Source organism: Halichoerus grypus, chromosome 7 (assembly GCF_964656455.1).
Source record: "Halichoerus grypus chromosome 7, mHalGry1.hap1.1, whole genome shotgun sequence".
Classification (NCBI taxonomy): Eukaryota; Metazoa; Chordata; class Mammalia; order Carnivora; family Phocidae; genus Halichoerus; species Halichoerus grypus.
The window spans coordinates 91,049,625-91,073,748 of NC_135718.1; the positions used below are offsets into that span (position 1 = coordinate 91,049,625).

General features: G+C 40.3%; 1 protein-coding gene across 4 annotated transcripts in view; it reads left to right on the top strand.

Annotated features, from left to right (window-relative positions):
• The first annotated feature begins 2,032 nt into the window (after positions 1 to 2,032).
• AHCTF1 (AT-hook containing transcription factor 1) overlaps positions 2,033 to 24,124 on the top strand; it is a 79,842-nt gene continuing 57,750 nt past the window's right edge. For 2 of the 4 annotated variants that reach the window (XM_036110987.2, XM_078077879.1), the window contains exons 1-5: positions 2,033 to 2,366; positions 5,146 to 5,257; positions 15,400 to 15,524; positions 17,710 to 17,963; positions 21,513 to 21,693. In XM_036110987.2, coding sequence (XP_035966880.1) covers positions 15,407 to 15,524; positions 17,710 to 17,963; positions 21,513 to 21,693 — 553 coding nt within the window. In that variant the 5' untranslated portion in view covers positions 2,033 to 2,366; positions 5,146 to 5,257; positions 15,400 to 15,406. The remainder of the gene's footprint in view (positions 2,367 to 5,145; positions 5,258 to 15,399; positions 15,525 to 17,709; positions 17,964 to 21,512; positions 21,694 to 24,124) is intronic. The other 2 variants (XM_078077880.1, XM_078077881.1) reach the window with 2 other exon arrangements.

Below are 24,124 nucleotides of genomic sequence, written 5' to 3' on the forward strand. Positions count from 1 at the left end.
TGAAAGGCAGAAATATATTTGGAGGATAGTTCATGTGGGATCATCGAGCACAACAGTCAAGAATTCTTGAGACATTTTTGGTGCAAAAGGTGTTTTATTATAGCGCGGGGACAGGACGTGTGGGCAAAAAGACCTGCACTGTGATTGTGAGGAGTGACTGATCATATAGGGTCTTCTATCCTATGGAGGTGAAGGGGACATTAGGGCTCCAGGAAACTGAGTTTATAGGTTCCTGGAGGTCTATTATTAAGATTGTTTTTCTTGTAAATCATTAAGACATTACAAACTCTAGTGGAGTTTCAAGTCCTATATGACTGTGATCTTTATCAGTTGACCATTTATTTTTCCTTTGCCTTGTTCTTAGGCAGTTATTAGTGCCTGAGGAATATCTGATATATATATATATTATATCCCATCTTAAGTTGGGGGGTGCGGGTCGTGAGGTTTCAGCTCATGTTTTGCCCTCGGTTTGCCTTTTGCTTTCTCATCAGAGTGAAGAAAGGATCCTCAGAACTACGAAGGGAAATAAAATAGGACAGGTAGGATTGGTCCTGATTATAGATAACCATACAGAAACCATTCTGCTGGTAATGATGAAAGGAAAGAATAAAATCTGATTTAGAAAGTTGATTAATCTGTAATAATAAGTATGAGGAGATAGACTTTTGAATTTTACAACTGGCAGGCCCTTAGAGAAAAGTTAACAGATGTATGTGTAATGAGTCAATCCTCTAATCCAGTCCCCCTTGCTCTAAAGCTAACTGAAGCCCAGAGAGGTCACTTGATTTTCCTAATGTCACACAGCTTTAGGAGCAGGATACCAAAGTTAAGAACTCAAGAAGTTCAGTACTCATGGATTGAGCATAAAATGGTGCCAAAGAAAGTAAGTGTAGGATGGGAAGCTAGGCTACGACATAAATCAGCACATTTGCCAGAGGGATTTGTTTGAAAAGGTCTATTTAAAATAATTAAGACAAACAACCAAAACCCCTTTTAACTCTGCTGCCGCAGCTTAGCCCAGTACCTTTGCAAACAAATATGTTGTTACATTTAGATGTTGCTGTCAATAAAGAAACACAAATTACAGAAAAAAGGAAATTACATTTTAAAAGGTAGCATATCTCAAAAAAACATACGGGAGAGGGTAACAGAAAAGGACAGACTTTCCTGAAAACAGAAGCGGCCTGCTACAATCTTCCCTCTACCTTATGTTAATAATCCTTTTATTTGGTATTTACTATCAGGGACATAATTGACATCTATTTGTTTGAAACGCGTTTGGTGCTGGGACTAGCTTCAAAGATACTAACAACAAATTAAAGAAATTCCTACGGCGACCAAAATGGTAACTGATTCGGGGTAAAACTAGGAAAAAGATTCGACTAGGCGGCGTGACACCGGTGGCCACGAAAGCAAGCGCGGGTATTTAAAAATATGTAAGAGGAAGAAAAACGTTTCCCCAGTAGGCCCACCTTGGGCTCGAAGAGTCGGAGCACAGGGAACGAAAACCACCGAGCGCACACGCGCCTGCCACGGGGACAGTGACCACCCCGTGGCCGCCAGTGGACAAGGTTACACGCTAACGTGGCGTCACTCTCCGGGACCGCCAGGCACGCGGATCCCGGCTGCCGCGGCCAGAGACTACCACCCCGGACTCCGCGCGGATACGCGCGCCCGGCCGCCACAGCGGGGTGGCGCGAAAGGCATCGCGGGACTTGTAGTTTCACCCAGCCCCGCCCCAGCAGCTCTTTGGAGACGGCGAGATTCTGTTTTATGTAAATGACCCGCCGGTGCCAGGCAGGCTTCCCTTCCCTCCCTCCACCTTCTCCTGCGAGAGTTTGAAAATTCCCGCGGAGCCGGCGCCTAGGCCCGAAACACTCGCGAGAACTGAGGTCTCCGAGCCGCGATCTCCTTTCCGGCCGCTGCCCTCCCTCCGCGCCCTCCCTCCGCGCCCCGCCCCTCCGCGCCCCGCCCCTCCCCACCCCTCCCCCGCTTATAAGGCTGGGTCGGTCCGCCCGGGGGAATGCTTAAAGCAGGCTCGGCGCGGTCTGAGTGTGGGAGGCAGAGTCGCGGGAAGGAGGACCCGGAACCGCGGCGCAGGCAGCGGCGGCGTCGGAGTCGCCGATCTGTGCGCCGACCTGCAGCCGGCGGAGGTGCCCCCGGCGCTGCGGGTGTGCGGCGGCCGGCGAGGTCGCCGGCGGAGGCTGGAGGTGTGGCGGCAGCAGCGGCGGCGGCGTGCGCGCCCTGCCTGTGGCGGCCGTGTCTCCCGGGAGATGCTGTGACGGACCCGCGCGGGAGGAGCTCGCGCGCGGCCTTGCGACCCCTGCACTCAGCGGCCGGGGCGGTCAGCCGCCCGCCCTGCGTAGGTAGGGGAAGGGCGGGAGGGGCCGGGCGGGCGCTCGAGGGCGGGTTCGCGCGGCCTGGGCCGCAGGGCCGCGGGCCTCCCCGCGCGGGGCCGGGGACCGGGGGCCGGGGCGCGCGGCGCGGGGGCGGGGGCCGGCGGCAGTGCTCGAGGGGCCGGGCCGGCGGGCGGACGCGGTTGGCGGCGGGGGTGGCGCGCTCAGGGGGGCCCCCGGGTAGAGGATTACATAACCACCGACCGGCGGCACATGGCGGCGGAGAGGCGTTGCGGGATCCGCCTTCCGCGCCGTCGGCCCGGCCCGCACGTCGCGCAGGGCGGCCGGGCCCGCGGCGTGCCCTGGGCGCCGTGCTCCGGGGCGGTGGAGACCTTGGCCGGCCTGGCGCCGGTCTTCCGTCGGCGTGTGCTCCACATGCTCCTGGGCCTGGCTCGGGTGAGTCCGCGCCACGGGAGGGGTCGGGCTCGGGATTGGAGAGTGCGGCGAATTGGTCAGCACGTCTTGGGGTGGTTGTTAATTCGCCTTCCCGGTCCCCCCCCGGAAATTGAGGGCGATCACTTTTGTTACTAGTTGAGTGCTGGGCTGTGGGGGAGGTTAGTTTGTTCTCAGCGCCAAAGAGGCTGTGCTCGCTGTTACCTTTTTCAAATTGGCCGTTTGAGAAGTATTTGGAAGAACCTGGACCCTTTAGGATAAAATATAGACCTCTTGGAAACTTTAAGCTTCAGTTTATTCTCAAAATATTCTAAAGAATCAGTAGATTTTAAGAACCTTTCGTGAGCTTTGACCGACTTGGTCAGAGACCAGGGAATGACAAGCCCAGTTCAAGTTAATGCTGGAGGGATGCTCCAAGTGCGTTAAACGCTATGGGAAGTGTGCATTCTCTTCATAACTGTAATTTTTTATTCTGTTTTTCAGTAACCTATCAAAGTGTCACCAGGTCGCAAAACAGCCAAATTTATTTTAAAATAAAAATTTAAAAGATTGTTCTGTAGCAATTTGGGGATGGACACATCTTGATTTAAGAGGAAATAGAACACTGTTCCTTTCTCTCCTGCTGACCATGAAAATTTTCAGCACCTCCTAAGTTTTGTTCAGAACGAAGTCTAATTCTCCTAGGGTTAGGTCAACAGTCTCCACGATAAGTCTCTTCTGTCCATACTCAGCTACTCACAAATTTATGCTTTGCCTATTCCAGAATCTTCCCCTGCCTGGGCCCATTTTTCTTGAAGATGTACTTTGGTGTTCCTTTGCTCATGGCCTTCAGCCTGGAGCTCCATCCCTGCTTTATTCAAGTTATGAAATTTCAGATCCTCCTCAGCTTAAATGCCATGTTTTCTAGTCATTCTTCCATTTCCTTTTATCCCACATTATTTATACCACTTGTTGTAGCATTTATTTGTGTCTGATATTCTAAGGGTTGATTACGTATCTCCTTCTAGAAGGTAAACTCTTTGAGGTCAGGAAGTGGGTCATCTTCGTGCCCTTGCATTCCCTGCCCAGCACAATGTTTTAAAAGTACTTGGAGATTAATAAATGTTTGAATTAAGTTTGAAAGAGCAGCTACTAAAAGGCTGGAAGTTTCCGAGTCCCCTGACAGCTTACATGTGCATTGTAATTCTTAGTCTTTTTAAGAGTCACAAAAAAAGTAAAAATGCGTACAAAATATCCTGTAGAAATGTTTGCTCAATGTTGTTACAATATAATTATTGAACAACTAGGTGAGGTTTTATTTACTGTGGTGGAATTCAGCTGCTTTTGAGGATGCGTGTAATTTCCCACAGAACTGATTCGTGGTATTCTGTGTTATAAAATCTTTCCTAGTAGTTTTGTGAATTTTGTTTTGCATCTTAGTACTGAGACAATATATATTTAAAAATAAGTTGGACCCAAAACTGGCCAATATTGAGATTTTTCTTTTTAATAGACTTTATTTTTTAGAGCCATTTTAGGCTCACGGCAGAGTTGAGTGGTGGGTACAGAGAGCTCTAGTATACACTTTCCGCGCTCCCACTCATGCATAGCTTCCCCCCATTATCAACATTCCCCACTAGAGAAGAATATTTGTTACAAATGTTGAACCTACATGGACACATCATTATCACCAAAGTCCATAGTTTACATTAGGGTTCAGTCTTGGTGATGTGTATTCTGTGGGTTTGGACAGATGTATAATGATACGTATCTACCATTATAGTATTATCAGAGTACTTTCACTGCCCTAGAAATCCTCTGTGCTCTGCCTAATCATCCCTTGCTTGCTGCTAACCCCTGGCAACCACTGATCTTACTGTCTCCATAGTTTTGCTTTTTCCAGAATTGTCATGTAGGTTGGAATCATGCAGTATGTAACCTTTTCAAATTGGCTATTTTCACTTAGTTATAATTCTAATTCCTCCGTGTTCTTTCATGGCTTAATAGTTCATTTCTTTAAAGTTTTTGTTTGTTTGTTTTAAGTAATTTCTATGCCCAATGTCAGGACCCTGAGATCAAGACACATGCTCTACTGTCTGAGCCAGCCAGGGGCCCCTCGCTCATTTCTTTTTAGAGTTGAGTAAGTATTACATTGCCTAGACGCTCTACCATTTATTTAGCCACTCACTTACAGAAGGACATGTTAGTTGTTCACAGATTTTAATAGTTATGAGGAAAAGCTGTGATAAGATCTATGTGCCGTTTTTTGTGTGGACATATTTTCAACTCCTTTGGGTAAACACCAAAGAGTGTGATTGCTGGATTGTATGGTAAGAATATGTTTAGTTCTGAAAGAAACTGCCAAACTATCTTCCAGAGTGGCTGTACCATTTTGGATTCCCACCAGCAGTGAAGGAGAGTTCCTGTTGCTCCACATCCTCACCAGCATTTGGTGGTGTCAGTGTTCCGGATTTGGGCCGTTCTAAAAGGTGTGCAGTGGTGTCTCATTGCTTTGATAATGCATTTCTCTGATGACATATGAAATGGAACTTCTTCTCACGTGTTTATTTGCTATCTGTGTATCCTCTTAGTGTTTGCTAAGATCTTTGGCCATTTTTTAATTGGGTTGTTTGTTTTCTTGTTGGCTTTTAAGAATATTGAGTTTTTAAAAATTGATTTTATTGTTTAACATGTCTATTTCTGTTCCCTGTTAGTACTATCTTTGCTGTCCTAATTTACCATGTTTTGGATCTGTTAGTTGCAAGGCATTGTGACTCTGGAATTCACAGGAACAAGACATGATTTTTGCTTTTTAGGAATTAATACTAAAGGGGGGAAGACAGGCAAACACAAGTAACAAGTTTCAAAAATAATATTTATGATTGCTAACCTAAAGGTGGAAAGGAGTGAGCTCAGAGATAAGATTAAGTGGGAAAAGATTGGTCTACCCAGGCCACACTGGGAATTTAGTCTTTGATGGATGGGGTTTTGGCAGATAGAGATGAAAGGGGGAACAGCATAAAAGAATTTTAAGTGCTGGGCAGTAACAAACTGATGATGGTTTTGGGAGACAGACTAGAGATAGTTTGGAGCTGCCATTCATTGCCTGCGGCTGAGGATGTTGGTTTTTATATGAGGTAGAGAATCATTGGAGGGTTTTGAGAAGGGAGTGACATAATCCATCTGCTTTATCAAGAAGATGAACAATATTTTTATTTCATTGGCAGCCAGCACAGTGTCCTGCTCTGCCTACCTAGACCTTGAGAAGAAATTGAAACTTTCAGAGGTTGCTGATGTTGGCATGTCATAAAGGCTGGAACTCTACTTAATTTTGTATAAAACTGAGCAGAGCTGCTTAATGTGTATTTGTGAACATACATGTCTATATGAGATGTTCTTTTCAATAGTATAATTTTTCAGAAGTTCTTTTCAGTGTGCTTAAAATGTTAAAATTCATAACTGTAAATTGTGATTTGAAAGGTCTTGAAGCCAATTTTTGCCCTATGGATTCAAAGGCTAACTTGTGAATTTGAAAAACTTTCTCTTTCATTCACTGAGCACTTTTTTAACTCTTTTGTGCCAGGCATCATGATAAGCTAAGAGTTGGAGAGAGAGGTATTCACATTTTCTAGAAGCTTGGGTGTGACACGAAGACAGAGTAGAAAAGTACAACATTACATGTACTAGTAAGTGGTAGAACCTGGACTTAGAGCCATTTTAATTCAAAGTTCGTGCTTTTTCTAGTACTCTGGATGGAACCTGCAATTATTGTTCGACTTGCTGTTTCTCAGACACTAAGAGTTTTGAGAAGTTCTTTTTTCTCTTGAAAAAGGAACAGTTTGCGAACACTGCTCTAATTCTGGTGGAACTAAAGGGCTCAATTCCTTTAGTTATGTAGACGCTAAGTCTAATTAACTTGCAGGGCCAAGAAATGAATTATAATTATTATCCTAATCCTAAGAAACAATTGAATAAAGAGGAGAGATGGGGAGATGAACACAGAGGAGCACTTACGAGGAAGCTATGGTTTCAGCATTTCATTTTTGTGCATCAAGCATTTTACCATATGATAAGCATTTAGTATTGGTTGAATGAATTAAGAAATAGACTAAGAATTAATAAACTGATTATCCGTTGAATGTGAGAGGTTAAACAGGATCACTAACGAAGTTAGCAGCTTCAAGGATTCAAAGTTCTAGAGTCTTTAAGTTTAATTTTTAAGTTTCTAAGGATAGCACTAACTTAACATCATTATAATGTTAACCTTTTGTGGAAATACTGGTCACAGGACACTGTGTACCTGGGGTAGCTATAAAGAAGCAACTATTGGGCATGCTTGGAGGCATGGTGTTGACGTGCCTGCAAACCGTCTTGTTACCGGTCTGAAGTGGAAGGCATCAGCTAGAGCAGAAGCGACAGAGCTTTGGAGATGGATGGCTGCACCCTGGATATACCTGTTCAGAAGTCTTTCTGTGTTGTGGACTTGTGACTGGGCCTAGCAGAGAGAAAATCATGGATCAATTTAGGACAAGTACTTTTCCAGAGAAGTTGGACCACAAGTGTGCCTGAGAACCAGATAGTGGACCCCTTCCCCAGAAGACCAGCACAACCCGCCCCCAACCACATACACCATGTCTACTGACCACAGAGTGCTGCAAAGCTTCAGCTCCAGTGGAGACGGCATCAGGTCTCTTTTAACAAGCAGACCAGAGCACACCTAGTTAAAACTTGCCACACACTGCCCACTGCAGGCAAGGAGAAACTCTGCAGAGGACTAACCTGAGGGAAAGCACAGTGCACGCAGCATACACCAGGACACTGCCTGAAGTGCCAGGCCCTGGATGGTATATGACCTCTTAATAAAACCATTACTCTCGGAAAGAAGAAACATAACAGGCCTTCCTAACACACTGAAGACAGAGACTTAGACAAAATGCCAAGATGGAGGAATTGATTCCAAAAGAAAGAACAAGAAAAGGTCACGGCCATGGATCTAATTGAAACAGAAGTAATATGCCTGAGCCAGAATTTAAAGGAACAATCATAAGGATACTAGCTGGGCTTGAGAAAAGCATAGAAGACCCCAGGGAGTCCTTTACCACAGAGATAAAAGACCTAAAAACTTCAGGCCACAATGAAAAATTCAGTAACTGAGACTTGAAATTGACTGGATATAATGACAAGGATGGAAGAAACAGAGGAACAAATAAGTGACATAGAAGATAAAATTATGGAAAATAATGAAGCTGAAAATAACAGGAAAAGAAAAATTTTAGATCATAAATGTAGACTTAGGGAACTTGTGACTCCATAAAGCGTGATAACATTCCTATCATAGGAGTCTCAGAAGAAGAAGAGAGGGCAAAGGGGGCAGACGTTTGAAGAAATTATAGCCGAAAACTTTTCTAATCTGGGGAAGGAAACACATCCAAATCCAGGAGGCACAGAGAACTCTCATCAGAATCAATAAAAGCGGGCCAATGCAAAGGCATATTGTAGTTAAATTTGCAAAATACAAAGAAAAAGTTCTAAAAGCAGCAAGAGAAAAGATGCCTCTAACTTCCAAGGGGAGACATATCAAGTTAGCAGCAGATCTCGCCACAAAAACTTGGTAGGCCAGAAGGGAGTGGCATTGATATGTTCAACCTACTGATTGGGAAAAATAGACAGCCAGGAACACTCTATCCAGCAAGGCTGTCATTCAGAATAGGAGAGAGAAGGAATTTCCCAGACAAAGAAATACTAAAGGAGTTCGTGACCACTGAACCAGCCCTGCAAGAAATATTAAAGGGGACTCTGAGTGGGAAAGACCAAAAGCAACGAAGACTAGAAAGGAGCAGAAAATCTTCAGAAACAGACTTAACAAGTAATACAATGGTATTAAATTCATATCTATCAATAATTACTCTGAATGTAAATGGACTAAATTCTCCAAAGGACATAGGGTGCCAGAATGGATAAAAAAATAAGACCCATGTATATGCTGCCTGCAAGAGACTCATTTTAGACCTAAAGACACCTGCAGATTGAAAGCGAGGGGATGGAGAACCATTTATCATTGCTAATGGACATCAAAAGAAAGCTGGATTAGCCATCCTTATATCAGACAAACTAGATTTTAAACCAAAGACTGTAACAAGAGGTGAAGAAGGGTACTATATCATAATAAAGGGGTCTATCCAACAAGAAAATCTAACAATTGTCAATATTTATGCCCCCAACTTGGGAGTACTCAAATATTTCAAACAATTCATAACAAACATAAAGGAACTCAATGATAAAAATACAGTAATAGATAAAAATACAGTAATAGTAGGGGACTTTAATACCCCACTTACAGCAATGGACAGATCTTCAAAGCAGAAAATCAACAAGGAAACAATGGCTCTGAATGACACTGGACCAGATGGACTTAACAGATATATTCAGAACATGTCATCCTAAAGCAGCAGAATACACATTCTTTTCAGGTGTGCGTGGGACCTTCTCCAGAATAGATCACATGCTAGGTCACAAATCATGCCTCAACAAGTACGAAAAGATTGAAATCAGGGGCGCTTGGCGGGCTCAGTCGGTTAAGCATCCGACTTTTGATCTCAGCTCAGGTCTTGATCTCAGGGTTTTGAGATCAAGCCCTGCGCTGGGCGGGGAGCCTGCTTAAGATTCTCCCTTTCCCTCTGCCCCTCAACCCCCACTTGTGCTCTCTCTCTCTCTCCCTCTCTTTCTCTCTCTCTTCTTAAAAAAAAAAAAAAATTGAGATCATACCATGGGTATTGTCCATCACAATGCTGTTTGTCTTCCCCCCCCCTTTTTTTTAAAGTAGGCTCCACGCCCAACATGGGGTTTAAACTCACGACCCTGAGATCAAGAGGCACACCGACTGAGCCAGCCAGGCACCTCTCCAATCACAGCACTATGAAACTTGAAGAAAACCACAAGAAAAAAACTGGAGAGACCACAAATACATGGAGGTTAAAGAACATCTTACTAAAGAATGAATGGGTCAGCCAGGAAGTTAAAGAAGAAATAAAAAAAATACGTGGATACAGTGTATACTTGGAACCTCTACACTTGAAAACATAAAAGGGTGGTTTACCCCACAGTCCATACAGCTCTGGGTTCTGTTTCTGATGGGTTAATGCAACAGATATTCATTTGTTGAATTTGTTTTGACATAACGTAACAGTAGTAATAAAATTCTACCCCCTGGTAAATTCAAAATAGCAAATGTTTCACACAACATTCTACTTCCTTTTATTTTAGGAGGTTCTACCCCAGACGTGGGGCTAGAACTCACGACTCCAGAATCAAGAGTCGCATGTTCTAGTGACTGAGCCAGCCAGGCGCCCTTACTTCCTTTTGTTTTAGATTAATTTTGGATTTATAAATTTTACCTTTAAGGTTTTCCCTCAAATTAGGCTGCTCTTTTACAATTTAAAAATTCTTAAATTTTGGAATTTAGTGATTAAGTCAAATGGCTCTGTGCACCCTCCGAGATCATGATTCTTGTCCCTTGAGTTTTCTCTTTCTAGACCATTGAGTACCCCCCGCCCCAAAAGCTTTTTTATTTCCATATGTCAGTTTTCACCTTCAACATCATTATCTTTTGGGGTTAGCCATTGAAGCAGGTTTTTTTTCCCCCTCAAAAAACAGTGTTGTATGCTGCGCTTCTCAGAATGATAGTACCAGGGATACAAAGATGAGGCAGGGTGCCCGAAACTATAGGACAGACATGGTGTCAGTTTTACCTGAAGATTTAAGGTCTCATTAATGCCCAGTACATAGAAGTTGCTTCATAGATTATAGCTTCCTTCTCACCACTCATTTTGGGGTAGGGGATGCTTTCAGATCTTTAATCCATCTATAATTTCCCATTCCTTTTGTGGTTTTTTTTTTAGATTATTTATTTATTTGAGAGAGAGAGAGAGAGAGAGAGAGAGCGAGCACATGGGGGGGGGTCAGAGGGAGAAGCAGACTCCCTGCCGAGCAGGGAGCCCGATGGGGGACTCGATCCAGGGACTCCAGGATCATGACCTGAGCCGAAGGCAGTCGCTTAACCAACTGAGCCACCCAGGCACCCTATAATTTCCCATTTCTGTATCATACTGAGGAGGAGTTTTTTTTCTTCCCAGCAGGGATGGCTAAATTATCCCAGAACATTATTAAAAGTTCGTAATTTTCCATCTGGTATCATTTTCATAGCGATTTGAAATGTAATTTTTGTCGTAAGTGGAATAGTTCATTCTCTGGTCTCTTGCTGGCATTGATCTATTTCTAAATACTATGTTGATTTTTTTTTTTAAGTCTTCTTAAAGAACCACCTTTTTGTTTTATTATTCTTAACTATGATTTTTCTGTTTTGTTTCATTAAATTCAGTTCTTTATTTTTTCTGTTGATGGTGGGTTTATTCCTTTTCTAGTTTCTTAAGGTGGAAGCTTAGTTTACTGATAGGAGATCTTATGGATGTTTAGTGCTCTGAATTTCCCTCTAAGCACTGCTTTAAGCTGTATCACACAAATTTTGATATGTCATGTTTTCATTTTCATTCAGTTCAAAATACTCTTCTTCCTGAAGGAACTTCTTTAACATTCCTTGTACTGCATATCTGCTGGTGACCATCTTTTTCAGCTCTTGTATGTCTGAAAGTTCTTTATTTTGCCTTCATTTTTAAGTGATTTTCACAGGGTATAGAATTCTAGGTTGACACTTTTTTTTTCTTTCATAACTTAAAATATATTCCACTGTCTTCTGGCTTGCATCGTTTTCCACAAGAAGTCTCTTGTCATTCTTGTTCCTCTTTGCAGTATGATACTTCTAAGATTTTCTCTTTGTCCCTTGCATATGCTGTATTTTGTTCCAATTTTAGCATGTGTGCTGCTGAAGCGAGCACAAGTATGATGTATTTTGGTGGTGTTTCTTCATGTTTCTTGTGCTTGAGGTTTATTGGCCTTTTTGATTTGTGGGTTTATAGTTCTATCAAATTTGGAAAATTTTGGCCATTAGTTTTTAAATATTTCTGTCCTTTTTTTTTTGGGAGATTGCTGCCCTATATTAGGGCACTTGATATTGTCCCATACCTCACTGATGCTCTGGTCTTTTCCTTTCTGCCTCAGCCTTTTTTTCTCTTTGTGCTTTGTTTTAGATAGTTTCTACTGTGGGTGTTTAGGTTCAGTAATACTTTTGGTGTCTATGAATCCCATTCAGTATTTCTCATCTCTAGAAGTTTGATTTGGTCTTTTTTGTGTCTTCTGTGTCTTTTCTTAACATGCTTATGCTTTCCTCTATGTTCTTGGACAGAGGGATTATAGCTAGAATAACTGATTTAATGTCCTCATCTAGTAATTCAAACTTCTATGTAATTTCTAGGTTTGTTTTTAATGGTTGTTTTTCCCCCCCTTATTTTGGGTCATATTTTTCACTTGTGCATGCCTGGCAACTTTTGATTGGATGCCAGATACTATGAATGTCACTTTCTTTAATACTGAATATTTTTGCATTCCTTTACATATTCTTAAGCTTTGTTCTGGGGTGCAGCTAAGTTATTTGAAAACAGCTTGATTCTTTTGAGGCTTGCTTTTTCAGACAAGACCAGAATGACCTTTAGAAAAGGGCTAATTTTGGGGCACCTAGGTGGCTCAGTCAGTTAAGCATCTGCCTTCAGCTCAGGTCATGATCCTAGGGTCCTGGGATCGAGCCTTGCATTGGGCTCCCTGCTCAGTGGGGAGTCTGCTTCTCCCTCTGCCTCTCCCTCTGGCTTGTGCTGTCTCTCTCGCTTTCTCTTTCTCTGTCAAATAAATAAGTAAAATCTGTAAGAAAAAAGAAAAGGGCTGATTTTTTTTCCCCCATCACTGAAGCAGTCAATACCTTTCTGAGTACTCTACTCAGTGCCTCATGTGTTATGAGGTTTTTCCATTCTGGAGCTATTCCTGGGCTTGTGTAAGCTTTGGGGATTGTTTCTCCTCTGTTTTTCCAGTGATTCATTCCTTGGCTTCTGGTAGTTTCCTTTCATGCTTACACCGATCATATGAAGGTTCAGGGGACCCCACTGCAGATATCTGGAGCTCTTTTTATATCTCAGACCTTCTATCTGATCACTATTCTACCTGAAGCCTTCTATCTATAATCCTTTAGAACTCCCTTTAAGGGAGAGTTTATTTGTGATAAACTCTGTTTTTGTTTTTTTCTAAAAACATGTTTCATATTTAAGGATAATTCCAGTGATATATAATTATATGTTGACAGCAATTTTTACTTAGAATTTTGAAGATATTCCAAACCTCTAGCTTCCACTGTTCTTGTTGAGAAGTCATTTCTTTTTATTTATTCTACTTAGGATTCACTGTTCTTCCTGATTCCAGAGAATTGGTATGACTACGGATCTGGGAAATGCCTTTTAGAATATTGATTCTTTTTTTTTTTTAATAGATTTTATTTCTTTGTCAGAGTGCACACAAGCAGGGGGAGCGGCAGACAGAGGGAGAAGCAAGCTCCCTGCTGAGCAAGGACTTGATGCGGGACTTGATCCTAGAACGCTGGGATCATGACCTGAGCCGAAGGCAGACACTTAACAGACTGAGCCACCCAGGCATCCCTAGAATATTGCTTCTTCCTTACTATTTAGTGTTATATTTTGAGGGATTCTGAATAAACATGTTAGATTTTTTCCCTCTCTTGCCTATAACTTTTTTTTTTTAAGATTTTATTTTTAAGTAATCTTACACCCAATGTGGGGCGTGAACTCACAACCCTGAGATCAAGAGTCAGATGATGACTGAGCCAGCCAGGCACCCCTCTTGCCTGTAACTTTCAACTACTTATTTCTTTGTCTCTCTGTCCTGCATCCTGGAAGAGTTTTGGTGTTCTCTTTCTCTTTCTAGTATGCAGTATTACCTATTTTTTGAGTTTGTTTTTGTTGACTCTAAGTAGGTACAAGAGAACTATTTGTTGAGACAAAAGAGTATTTGTAAGTTATAAAGAATCATGGTGCAGTGAATACCTGTCTACTCAACATCAAGTTTTAGAAAAAGAACATTACCATTACCTTGGAGTCCTTCTGTATTCCTCTCCATTCCAGCCCCTTTCCTTCTTCTCAAAGTAACTACTATTATGGTTTTTGTGTTTATTGTTTCCTTGTTTTATTCATAGTTTTGCTACATATGTTTGTGTTTTTAAATATTTTCTTAGTTTCACAGCCTTTTAAACTTTATGTAAATGTAACCATTCTGCAGGTATTTTTTGCTCCTTTTATTATTTAGTATTATACTCTGACATTTGTCCATACTGTTGGATATGCTGCAATTCTCATTACTCCATTGAGGTCTTTTCCCCATTGAGTTCTAAATTTTACTTATTTTTCATTCCAGAAGTTCTGTTATTTTTTTTTAAATCTACTTGACCATTTTTCATTATAATTTTTAAGGTTTCTTCCTCATTAGCAAGCTAAATCTTTGATTTATTTACCATATTAAACGTATTTTCTGTTCTCTGATCATTTTCAATATCTGAAATCTTTGATAGATTGATTCTGCTGGCTGTTGATCATAGTATTCTTGTTACAGTTTGTTATTTTGACTGTGAGTCATTTTCTTTGAGAACTCTTTGTGATTCCAGAGAATATTTGGTGGTGTCTGTGGGTTATGTGGAGCATAACCAACCTGGGAATAATTTATAAAACATTCTTCCCTGAGTGTTGTCAGATAACATAGCTTGAATTGTGGCCACCAATTTGTATGAAGGGAAGTATTCTTTTTCTGAGTAGACACTTCCAGTCATGGCCAAAACGGGCAGCATTATTGCTCCCTGTCCTGCACAATGGGTGTTTCACTGATTTTTATGCTGATGGTATAGCCTTATGGAGTTGAATGGCATGGGGAGGAGGCCCGTCTTAGCTTGCCTTGGCTCTGTTAGTCCTTAGCTTTTTCTTCTGCCTCTGTGGATCTCAAGAGTCTCAAGACAAAATCAAGAGTCACAGCACTAGATTTGGTAGCCAACCCTTGAGGCCAAAGCCAGCTTAGAGGTTTCCAAAATTCCTGCTGTCTCTTCATGTTTGGCTTTATCAGTTCATTCAAAAAAGTTTTTTAACCATCATTTTTGGTTGTTTACAATAGGAGAGTCATTCCAGGAATTTAATCTTCTATATATTGGAAGTGAAAGATAAATTTCAATTTTTTTTTTCCTCTATCCATTTAAAGACACATCCCAGACGTGATTCCGGAGGTTACTGTGTGTTTGGACATTTTTTATGGGCTTTCTCCCCTTTTACTGTAGCAGTAATTTTTCTAAAATGCATCAGTTCTCCCTGTTTGTGTGTGAAGAGTTCTTTGAGAGTGGGTCAGGCAATAAGATTAATTGCATTGAACCAGTTTTCAAACAAGCTAGGGAATCATGTATATCCTTAGGACATCTGGCTTAATAAATTTACACTCTCCTAAAGCTGTTGGGAAATATATTTTTAGGTGGGAATACCTCAGACCCAGAAGCACATAAAACGGGCTTTATAGTCAGATTTTAGTTTTAGCTTATTTACTTTTGTGTGGTGGTTTTTTTCTTTTTTTCTTCTGGCTAGAGATAATCAAGTATATTATAGTACAAAGATATCATAATAATGTTATCTTTTAAAAATACTTACAGTGAAAGTATGCGAGGCTTAACAGCAAAAGTGACTAGTGGTCTTCTGCCCTTGCCAGAAGTGAGTCTTCAGGCCCTGGAAGATGAAGTCACAGTGGAATCTGTGCTTCATGGAAAGATTGCTGCAGGTACAGTAATGTTGCTGAAAACTTACTGATCCGATTGATTTGTAAGCTAGTAATGAGCATGTATTGTAATTTCCTTTAGTGTGGGAGAAAAAAAGAATAGTTATAGTGGTCTTATATAACTATAAAAAATCTACAACTACTTATATAATAACATCTCTATACTCTCGAACACATTTTCAGTGAATCTTGGGGTGGTTATTGTTCATTTTTCCTTATTAAAAATACTGTATACTTTGTATCTTTTAGTGTTGGATATTTATATTTAGGAAGTAGAAATAATACACAGCTGTTCCTTTTTTAAGAGAGAGAGTGAGTGTGCGGGCATGCACCAGCCAAGGGGCGGGGGAGGGAGGAGCAGAGAGAGAGGGAGAGAGAGAGTCTCAAGCAGGCTCTACACCCAGTGCAGAGCCAGATGCAGGACTCCATCTCACGACCCTGAGATCTTGACTGAGCCGAAATCAAGAGTTGGACACTCGACCAGCTGAGCCACCCAGGTGCCTCTGTTATTTCTTTATAATCAGTAAGTTTTATTGGTGAGGAGTTTGGATTAGAACCTAAATAGTCATTATGAGTAGAAAAATCTGATTGTAGGGCCCTGGGTAATACAAAATATTCAGAAAGTCTTGTTTCTTAATTCCACTAATGTGAACAAGATTTTAATATATAGTTTGATTATATAATGCAGCAGAAAACCATACCAGAGTAGCCATTAAATTGTGGATTTCAGTCAAGTGAAAGATCTTACAGGACACTTCTGAAAATGAATTCACAGTCATCCATCCTAGCAGGTAGACAGCAAAACTTACCAGTCATTTAAGTAGTAACAGTGCTTAGGCAGGCACTGTAACAACTTTTCATTGAGGTATTAGACCCTCATTGTTCTGTGTGGCTAAGAATCAAATATCCCAGTTACACAGATAGCAAGTGGTGAAAGTGATCTTTGAATCCGGCTTGTTTGGGGTCTCCTTTGTGCCGTGCTATTTCCTTAAACTAGGTAGCCTCCCTTAGCTACAACGAGGTATAGCCAACTGTGTACTTAGATGAATGGTAGACATCACAAATTGAAAAGTTACCACCATTCATCTAGCCGCTCAAGGGAAAGTTCGAGTATGTTCTTGATCCTGGTTTTACTTACCTCCCCACATCTTATTCATCAATAAGCAAATCCTTTTAGTCCTGTTCTAAGATGACTCTCCGGTCAATCCACTTCTGTTTATTCACAGCCACTGACCAGGCAGAGGGTATTCTCTCCCCATGTGGATCCTGTGCTCCCCCTTATTGTCCATTTTCTGCTTAGCAGCTAGAGTAATATATAACAACATAAATCAGATTGCTTAAAAACCTCTAGTTACTTTATATTTTGTACATAATAAAATCCAGACATGACTACTAAGGGGTCAAGAAGTGCTTCTGGTATTTCCTATTGTTATACTAGTTATGTCTTCTCAGTTAGAGTTTGAACTCTTCGGGAATAGAATCATGTGTTCCATTTTATGAGCCCCAGAGCACCTGGTTTAATTGTTGAGGTATGACACAGTGTAAGTGTGAATTTTGGAGTTAGACTTGTGATGCACTTCTGGTTCTGGTATCTGTAGCCATACATTTATTTTTTTTAAGATTTTACTTATTTATTAGAGCACGAGCAGGGTGGGTGGAAGAGGCAGAGGGAGAAGCAGACTCCCTGTGGAGCAGGGAGCCTGATGTGGGGCTCGATCCCAGGACCCTGAGATCATGACCTGAGCTGAAGGCAGACGCTTAACAAACTGAGCCACCCAGGTACCCCTGTAGCCGTTCCATCTGTGAGCAAGTTATTTAACTGTATGAAAGTTAACTAAACTTACCTCTCTGTTGTCTTTGTTGAGGTGTGACAAGGAATAAATGAGATAATCTGTTTTATAGCATATATAAAGACACCCCATAGCATGCATAGTGACTTTACCGAATGGTTACTTTAGTATTGAGGTCACAGTTGTTCAATATATTTCACTAATTTGGACCACTCTGTTCTATAAATGCTTAGATTTCCCTTTGGAGATAATACATAAAGTTATATATGTAATGAGCTATGTATTATATATGTAAAAGATCTAACTTGTATTTAGTTAGGTGGTGTACATACAGTATTAAAGTAAGCAACATTTTTGCTTTTTTTCTTTTTTTTCCGTTTTTCTTTCCTTTCTTCTAGGGAGAAGAGGACTTGCTTGCCTGGCTTGTGGTCAACATCTGGAGGTAGTGCACTCTCTAACAGGAGAGCGGTTGTCTGCATATAGATTCAGTGCAGTCAATCAACAGCCTCCTGTGATCCTGGCGATGAAGGAATTCTCTTGGCAGAAGAGAGTTGGATTGTTAATTGGATTAGAAGAAGCGGAAGGGAGTGTTCTCTGTCTTTATGACCTTGGCGTGTCCAGAGTGGTTAAAGCAGTTGTTCTTCCTGGAAGGGTAGGTACTGGTTAAGGCCTGTGAGCTGCAGCTTTCAGAGCCGAGCCCCCCTGCTGAGGACACAGGTGTGTTCACTTTGTGAACGTTCAGTGAGCTGCACATTCATAATTCATTTACTTTTATGACATTGTGTTAGTTGTCATTAAAAGTTCAAGATCAAAAAGAGGTTCAAGGTAGTATATTATCAAAAGAACCTAACACTTAAAATAGAACTTCCTTATTCTTGGTTACAGAATTGCAGAGTGAAAGTAGGGATGACATCAAGTGTTCTAATATTCTTTTATATGAAAAGTATCATCTGAGTCTTGTTATCTTCAGTTGTGTTTTTCGAGGTTACTGAAAGTTTGTATTAGAATATTATGTTCATTAGTATGGCATTTTTTTGTTTGTTTTTCTTTTTTAATTTGAGACTGTAGCCTTGGAGCACTATGGAAAATATGTCTTCACTGTTGTTTAAGTTTTGAATAATATTTAAATAGCAGATTCATTTCTAATCACCATTTATTAATTCTAATATATGTATGCCTTCCATATGCCAAACATCTTAACCAGTAGTAAAGTATAGAAGTACTTTGAATTCAGGTTGTTTCTTCAGTAGGTTTATTCCTGCTCTTTCATATGCTAAGAAAAAGTATGTCCTTAACAAATATACGCACACATATAAATACAAAATGATGTAAGAGTAGAATTCTCTCTGTACATAGTATGGAAAAAATATGTAGCAAATATATAATAGCATATAAACAATATACAGTATAGACAATGTATAAAAATATATAACATACAGACAAATGTAGGCATGCATATAAATGTTCTGTTGTGGTCATAGAATAGCATTTTTAAAGTTAAGAGGGAGATAAATGTCAAAATACTATGTTTTTGCCATTTACAGAAGCTGACTCAGTGGGCAAATATAGGGGTCTGAAGTGGTTTATAGCCTGGTTATCTTAATCTTGCCAATGCAGATTTTAAAGGCAGAATTAATTTAGCAGTTTATTGAGTGCTTACTCTAGATCAAACTATGTGCTAGATTTTGGAGATGAGTAGATAAGTAGAACTTGGTCCACACTGTTAAAAGCTGGTAATCTAGTGGGAGAAGACAGGTCATAAGTTTACAGCATAAATATAATGAGTATTTTGGTAAACTCAAGCACATGGAACATGGAAACGAAACAGGTGGATAATTTCTATTCATAGAGGTTGGACGTTTCAGGCAAAGAGACCAGCATGTAAAAAGTCGTAGTATTTAGAACATTTGGGAACTGACCTTATTTGGAATGGCTGTGGGAGAGGGGAAAGCGGAGGTGGGGTCTAGAAGTGCTGAGCGTTCAGATAGTAAATGGCCTTGTTTGCAGTTTGTGGCCACTGCCTGAAGTCTCTGGTGAAATCATTTTAAGTTTAAAGCAGAGCTCTATAGTGTAAAAAGCTCGTTGGATTGGAGTAGTTCGGGCAGATAATGATGGTGAGCCAAACCAGGGAAATGACTCTGGAAACGGAGAGGATGGGGCAGATTCAGAGTATACTCAGGAGGTGACATGGGTAGGACCTGTTCATCATTTGGTTAAGAGTAAATGAAAAGGAACAAGACTTTTATTTTTTTTATTTTTTAAAGATTTTTATTTATTTGAGGGAGAGAGAGAGAGCACGCGCGTGCACACATGAGCAGGAGGGAGGGGCAGAGGGAGAGGGAGAAGCAGACTCCCTGGCTGAGCATGGAGCCCAACTTGGGGCTCCATCCCAGGACCCCAAGATCATGACCTGAGCTGAAGGCAAACTGTTTTGTTTTGTTTTTTTTTAAGATCTTATTTATTTGACACAGAGAGACACAGCGAGAGAGGGAACACAAGCAAGGGGAGTGGGAGAGAGAAGCAGGCTTCCAGCCGAGCAGGGAGCCTGATGTGGGGCTCAGTCCCAGGATCCTGGGATCATGACCTGAGCCGAAGGCAGACGCTTAACGAGTGAGCCACCCAGGCGCCCCAGAACAAGAGTTCTAGATAAGTTCCTGGTTGCTCAGTTGTGTGGATGGCTGGCATCCCATGGAAGAGGGAGAAGGGAAAGATTAAGAGAGTAGTGATAGATAACCTTCCATACAAGTTTGGTTAACTAGTTGTTTTTTGGCTAGGGCACAGTATCCCCTGTTAAATTTGTTTGCTTTTAACTGCCTTACTAATTAAGGTACCATTATCAATTAATTCAGAGTATTTGTATGGGGAATGCAAACAGAGTTCTTAATTCCTATCTGAGGGAATTGAAGAGACGGTGCTCTAGTATTTATAGACATTATTGCCATAATTTAGAAAAGGAAGACCGTCCATGAAATTACAGCTTTCAGAATTAGAAACACTGTAGAATGTTTTGTGTACCAATGAAATATAGACAGAGCCAGGCTTTAGTCTGTGATAATAAATTACAGCCCGAAACAAACTTTACTTGTATTAATGCATAAACCATTGATAATAAATTTACTCCTTTCTAGGACTCATCAGTATCATAGTAGAAGTCACTAAGTACTTAATTATCATATATCATACTTAATTCTTGTGAATTAATAGGAAACAGAAGGAAAGCTGAGTATAAAATACAGACTATTTATTTAGGTACAGACATTTAAAATTTGACTCATGAGAGGAAGAGGCAAAAACACAACTGTAATGTAGCTATAGTATGATATTTTTTAATTTTAATTTTTATTTTTTAAAAAAAATTTTAGAGAGAGGGAATACAAGCAGGGGGAGTGGGAGAGGGAGAAGCAGGCTTCCTGCGGAGCAGGGAGCCTGATGCGGGGCTCGATCCCAGGACCTGGGACCATGACCTGAGCCGAAGGCAGACGCCCAACGACTGAGCCACCCAGGCACCCCTACAGTATGATTTTTTAAAAATAATTTAAGTTCTTGTTAAATGTCAGTAATCCAGTCACTGCCGAAGCTTAGTGTGAAGTCCATTGTAATATGGCCCTTTTATTAAAGAAGGTTAGACCTCTTCAGGCTAAGGCATAAGCAAGACTTTTATTTTAAAGAGTAAACAGTAAATTTTTTTTGAATGATTTATTTTCACTCTTCCTTAGGAAGAGAGGCTATCTAATCATGGAGTAGCTGGTTGAGAACTTAAGAGAAAAATCTAGATTTGAGTTTTACACTTAATGTCTGTGTGACTTGAATAACCACAGCTAAACTTTCTAAGTTTCAGGGTGGTTTCATTTTTGAACAGGTAGAATTATATATGATCCAATATCCAGGGTTATCATGAACATTACATGAACCAGTTAGCACAAGGCCTGGCATATAGTAAGCTTTCAATAAACATCAATTATTTCAGCGGCATGATTTGTTATATATTGAAATAATGGTGTCATTTCTATTTTATTTGAAGATTTCATTATGTTATTCAGATTCACAAGTATCAAATGCAAATTTATAATTCTCTAATAGAAAATGTTTAAATCCATGGTAACTAATAACCTGCTTTAACGTCCAAATTTGTTTATTGTGTTTTTTAATTGTATTTTCTCACTTTGTATAAGAAAAACAAATGCTGTATTCTGCTTTCTAGGTGACCGCGATTGAACCCATAATTAGTCATGGAGGAGCCAGTGCCGGCACTCAGCATTTGCACCCAAGCCTCCGATGGCTTTTTGGAGTCGCTGCAGTGGTGACCGATGTTGGACAGATCCTTCTTATTGACCTGTGTTTGGATGACATGTCATGCAGTCAGAATGAATTAGAGGCCTCAGGTAATTGTTTCAAACCCAAAACTGAGCACCTGAATACTCTGATGCAATGGATTGGGTTTTTTTCCCTAAATATTGAAAAATTTTTATCTAGAAGCTTCTCTTCATGTGTCTTTGTTTCTTTTATTGTTTGGACTTATTGTATTATTGTTTTGGGCACTGGATACTTTTTGCATGAGTTATTCTATTTTATTGATGAGTTATTCATATACTTAAAGTAGGTATTGACAGAAATGGAGATTTTGATTTGTTTTTCCATATACACTTGAAAAATAGCTGTTATTAAGTATATGCCAGAAGAAGGGCTGAAGGTATAAAATCTTGATCTTTATCAGACAGTAAAAAACTGTCCAGCTGTGTAGGATCTAACAGTGTTTTTGGCACACTAGTTATGTGCCTACGGTAAGGCCAAGTTAGAAATAAGGTAGTGTAATAGGAAATAAAATAGTAATCGAAGGTTTTCTTCCACAAAATAACATCCTAAGATAGAACTAATACTTACTCATATTTTTACAAAGTGAGGAGAATTTTCTTCCTTTAACACTAATAACTTAATGCTTATAAGTCTTCTCATCAAATGCTTTCCGTTCTTTGACTTTTATTTATGGGACATTTAAATGATTGATTTATACAGGGAGGAGAACTAACCTAAAAATCTTAAAAAATGTATGTGTTAAAGTTTCAGGAAAGGACCATTTGATCTTGAAGACCTTCTTAATAGTTAAACCAGTCCTGTACTATTAGGGCAGATCGGTTTCTCTGTGGATCAGCTAAGAAACAAATAATTATTTTATCCCAATTTATAATGAGCATAACTAATAAAAATTGTCAGTGCATAGTAAAACTAATTAAAACTGCAAGTAGTAAAAATTGTATTTAACCAGAAATTTAAGAACCAAATCAGATTTCTGAGCAAAATTTTAAATCTGTAAAATACGACTTGAAAGAACTTGATTTGGCAGAAATAATGGCCACATGGACACTTAAGAAAAAAAAAAAGAAGAAAAATTCTCACAGTGATAGAAACTTTATCTTAAAATCTGATATGTACAAAGATCTGACTGATTAACCCTGGGTAAAGTTTAAAAGAAAAGAATTGACTAGCAGAAATAACAGTAATTAAAAATGTATTTATAGAATATTAGAAGTGCTTGAACTGGTCTTTATAGAAAATTGATAGAGGACTTCAGTAGTCTTTTTTTTTTTTTTTAAGATTTTATTTATTTATTAGAGAGAGAGAATGAGATAGAGCATGAGAGGGGGGAGGGTCAGAGGGAGAAGCAGACTCCCTGCTCAGCAGGGAACCCCATGCGGGACTCGATCCAGGGACTCCAGGATCATGACCTGAGCCGAAGGCAGTCGCTTAACCAACCGAGCCACCCAGGCACCCGAAGACTTCAGTAGTCTTGATGGAATTTTGTTCCAGAGTTTTGTAGACAGTATCATTCTACATGTAAGGCTAATTAAGATGCTTGTATTCATAATTAAAACTCTCTTCAGGGGCGCCTGGGTGGCTCACTCGTTAAGCGTCTGCCTTCGGCTCAGGTCATGATCTCAGGGTCCTGGGATCGAGCTCCGCATTGGGCTCCCTGCTCGGCTGGAAGCCTGCTTCTCCCTCTTCCACTCCCCCTGCTTGTGTTCCCTCTCTCGCTGTGTCTCTCTCTGTCAAATAAATAAAATCTTAAAAATAAACAAACCTCTCTTCAGACCAAAATAGTGGAGTTAAGACATCCTTTATTTCAGAGATCAGCAATCAGTAGTTGAATTCAGCACAAGGATGATTTTATAATGGAACTCTTTGGATTGTGATCAGAGATCAGAATCCTTTCTCAGTTATAAGATTTACAAAGCCATTGAATAAAAAATTGGGGTTTAATGCAAAAGTTTTTGTTTACAAAAGTAATTTATGATTACAGCTATTTGGACTTTGCTGTAATACACGTAACATAGAAAGTGAAGTTCCAGGGCACCTGGGTGGCTCAGTCAGTTAAGCGTCTGCCTTTGGCTCAGGTCATGATCCCAGCGTCCTGGGATTGAGTCCCACATTGGGCTCCCTGCTCAGTGTTTCTCCTCCCTCTGCCCCTCCCACGCTTGTGCATGCGTGCTCTCACTCTAATAAATAAAGAAAATATTTTTTTTTTAAAAAAAGTGAAATTCCTAATATTTATCGTACTATATACTGTTTTACAACTTTTCTAAACCTAATGGTATTGTATATCTTTCCACATCAATACAGATAGAGCCTACCTTACTCTCTTGAATAAGTGTACGTTATTCCATTGTATGAAGTACTTATTTTGGCAAAGTTTAATCCTTGCTCTTCTTTGGAAAAATAATCAGAAGCAGAAGGGATTAGGAGAGTAATTGTTCAAGTACAATATATGATTTTTCCCTTCTTCATAACAGCATTGAGGGAATCTGCCCTTGCTCGTGG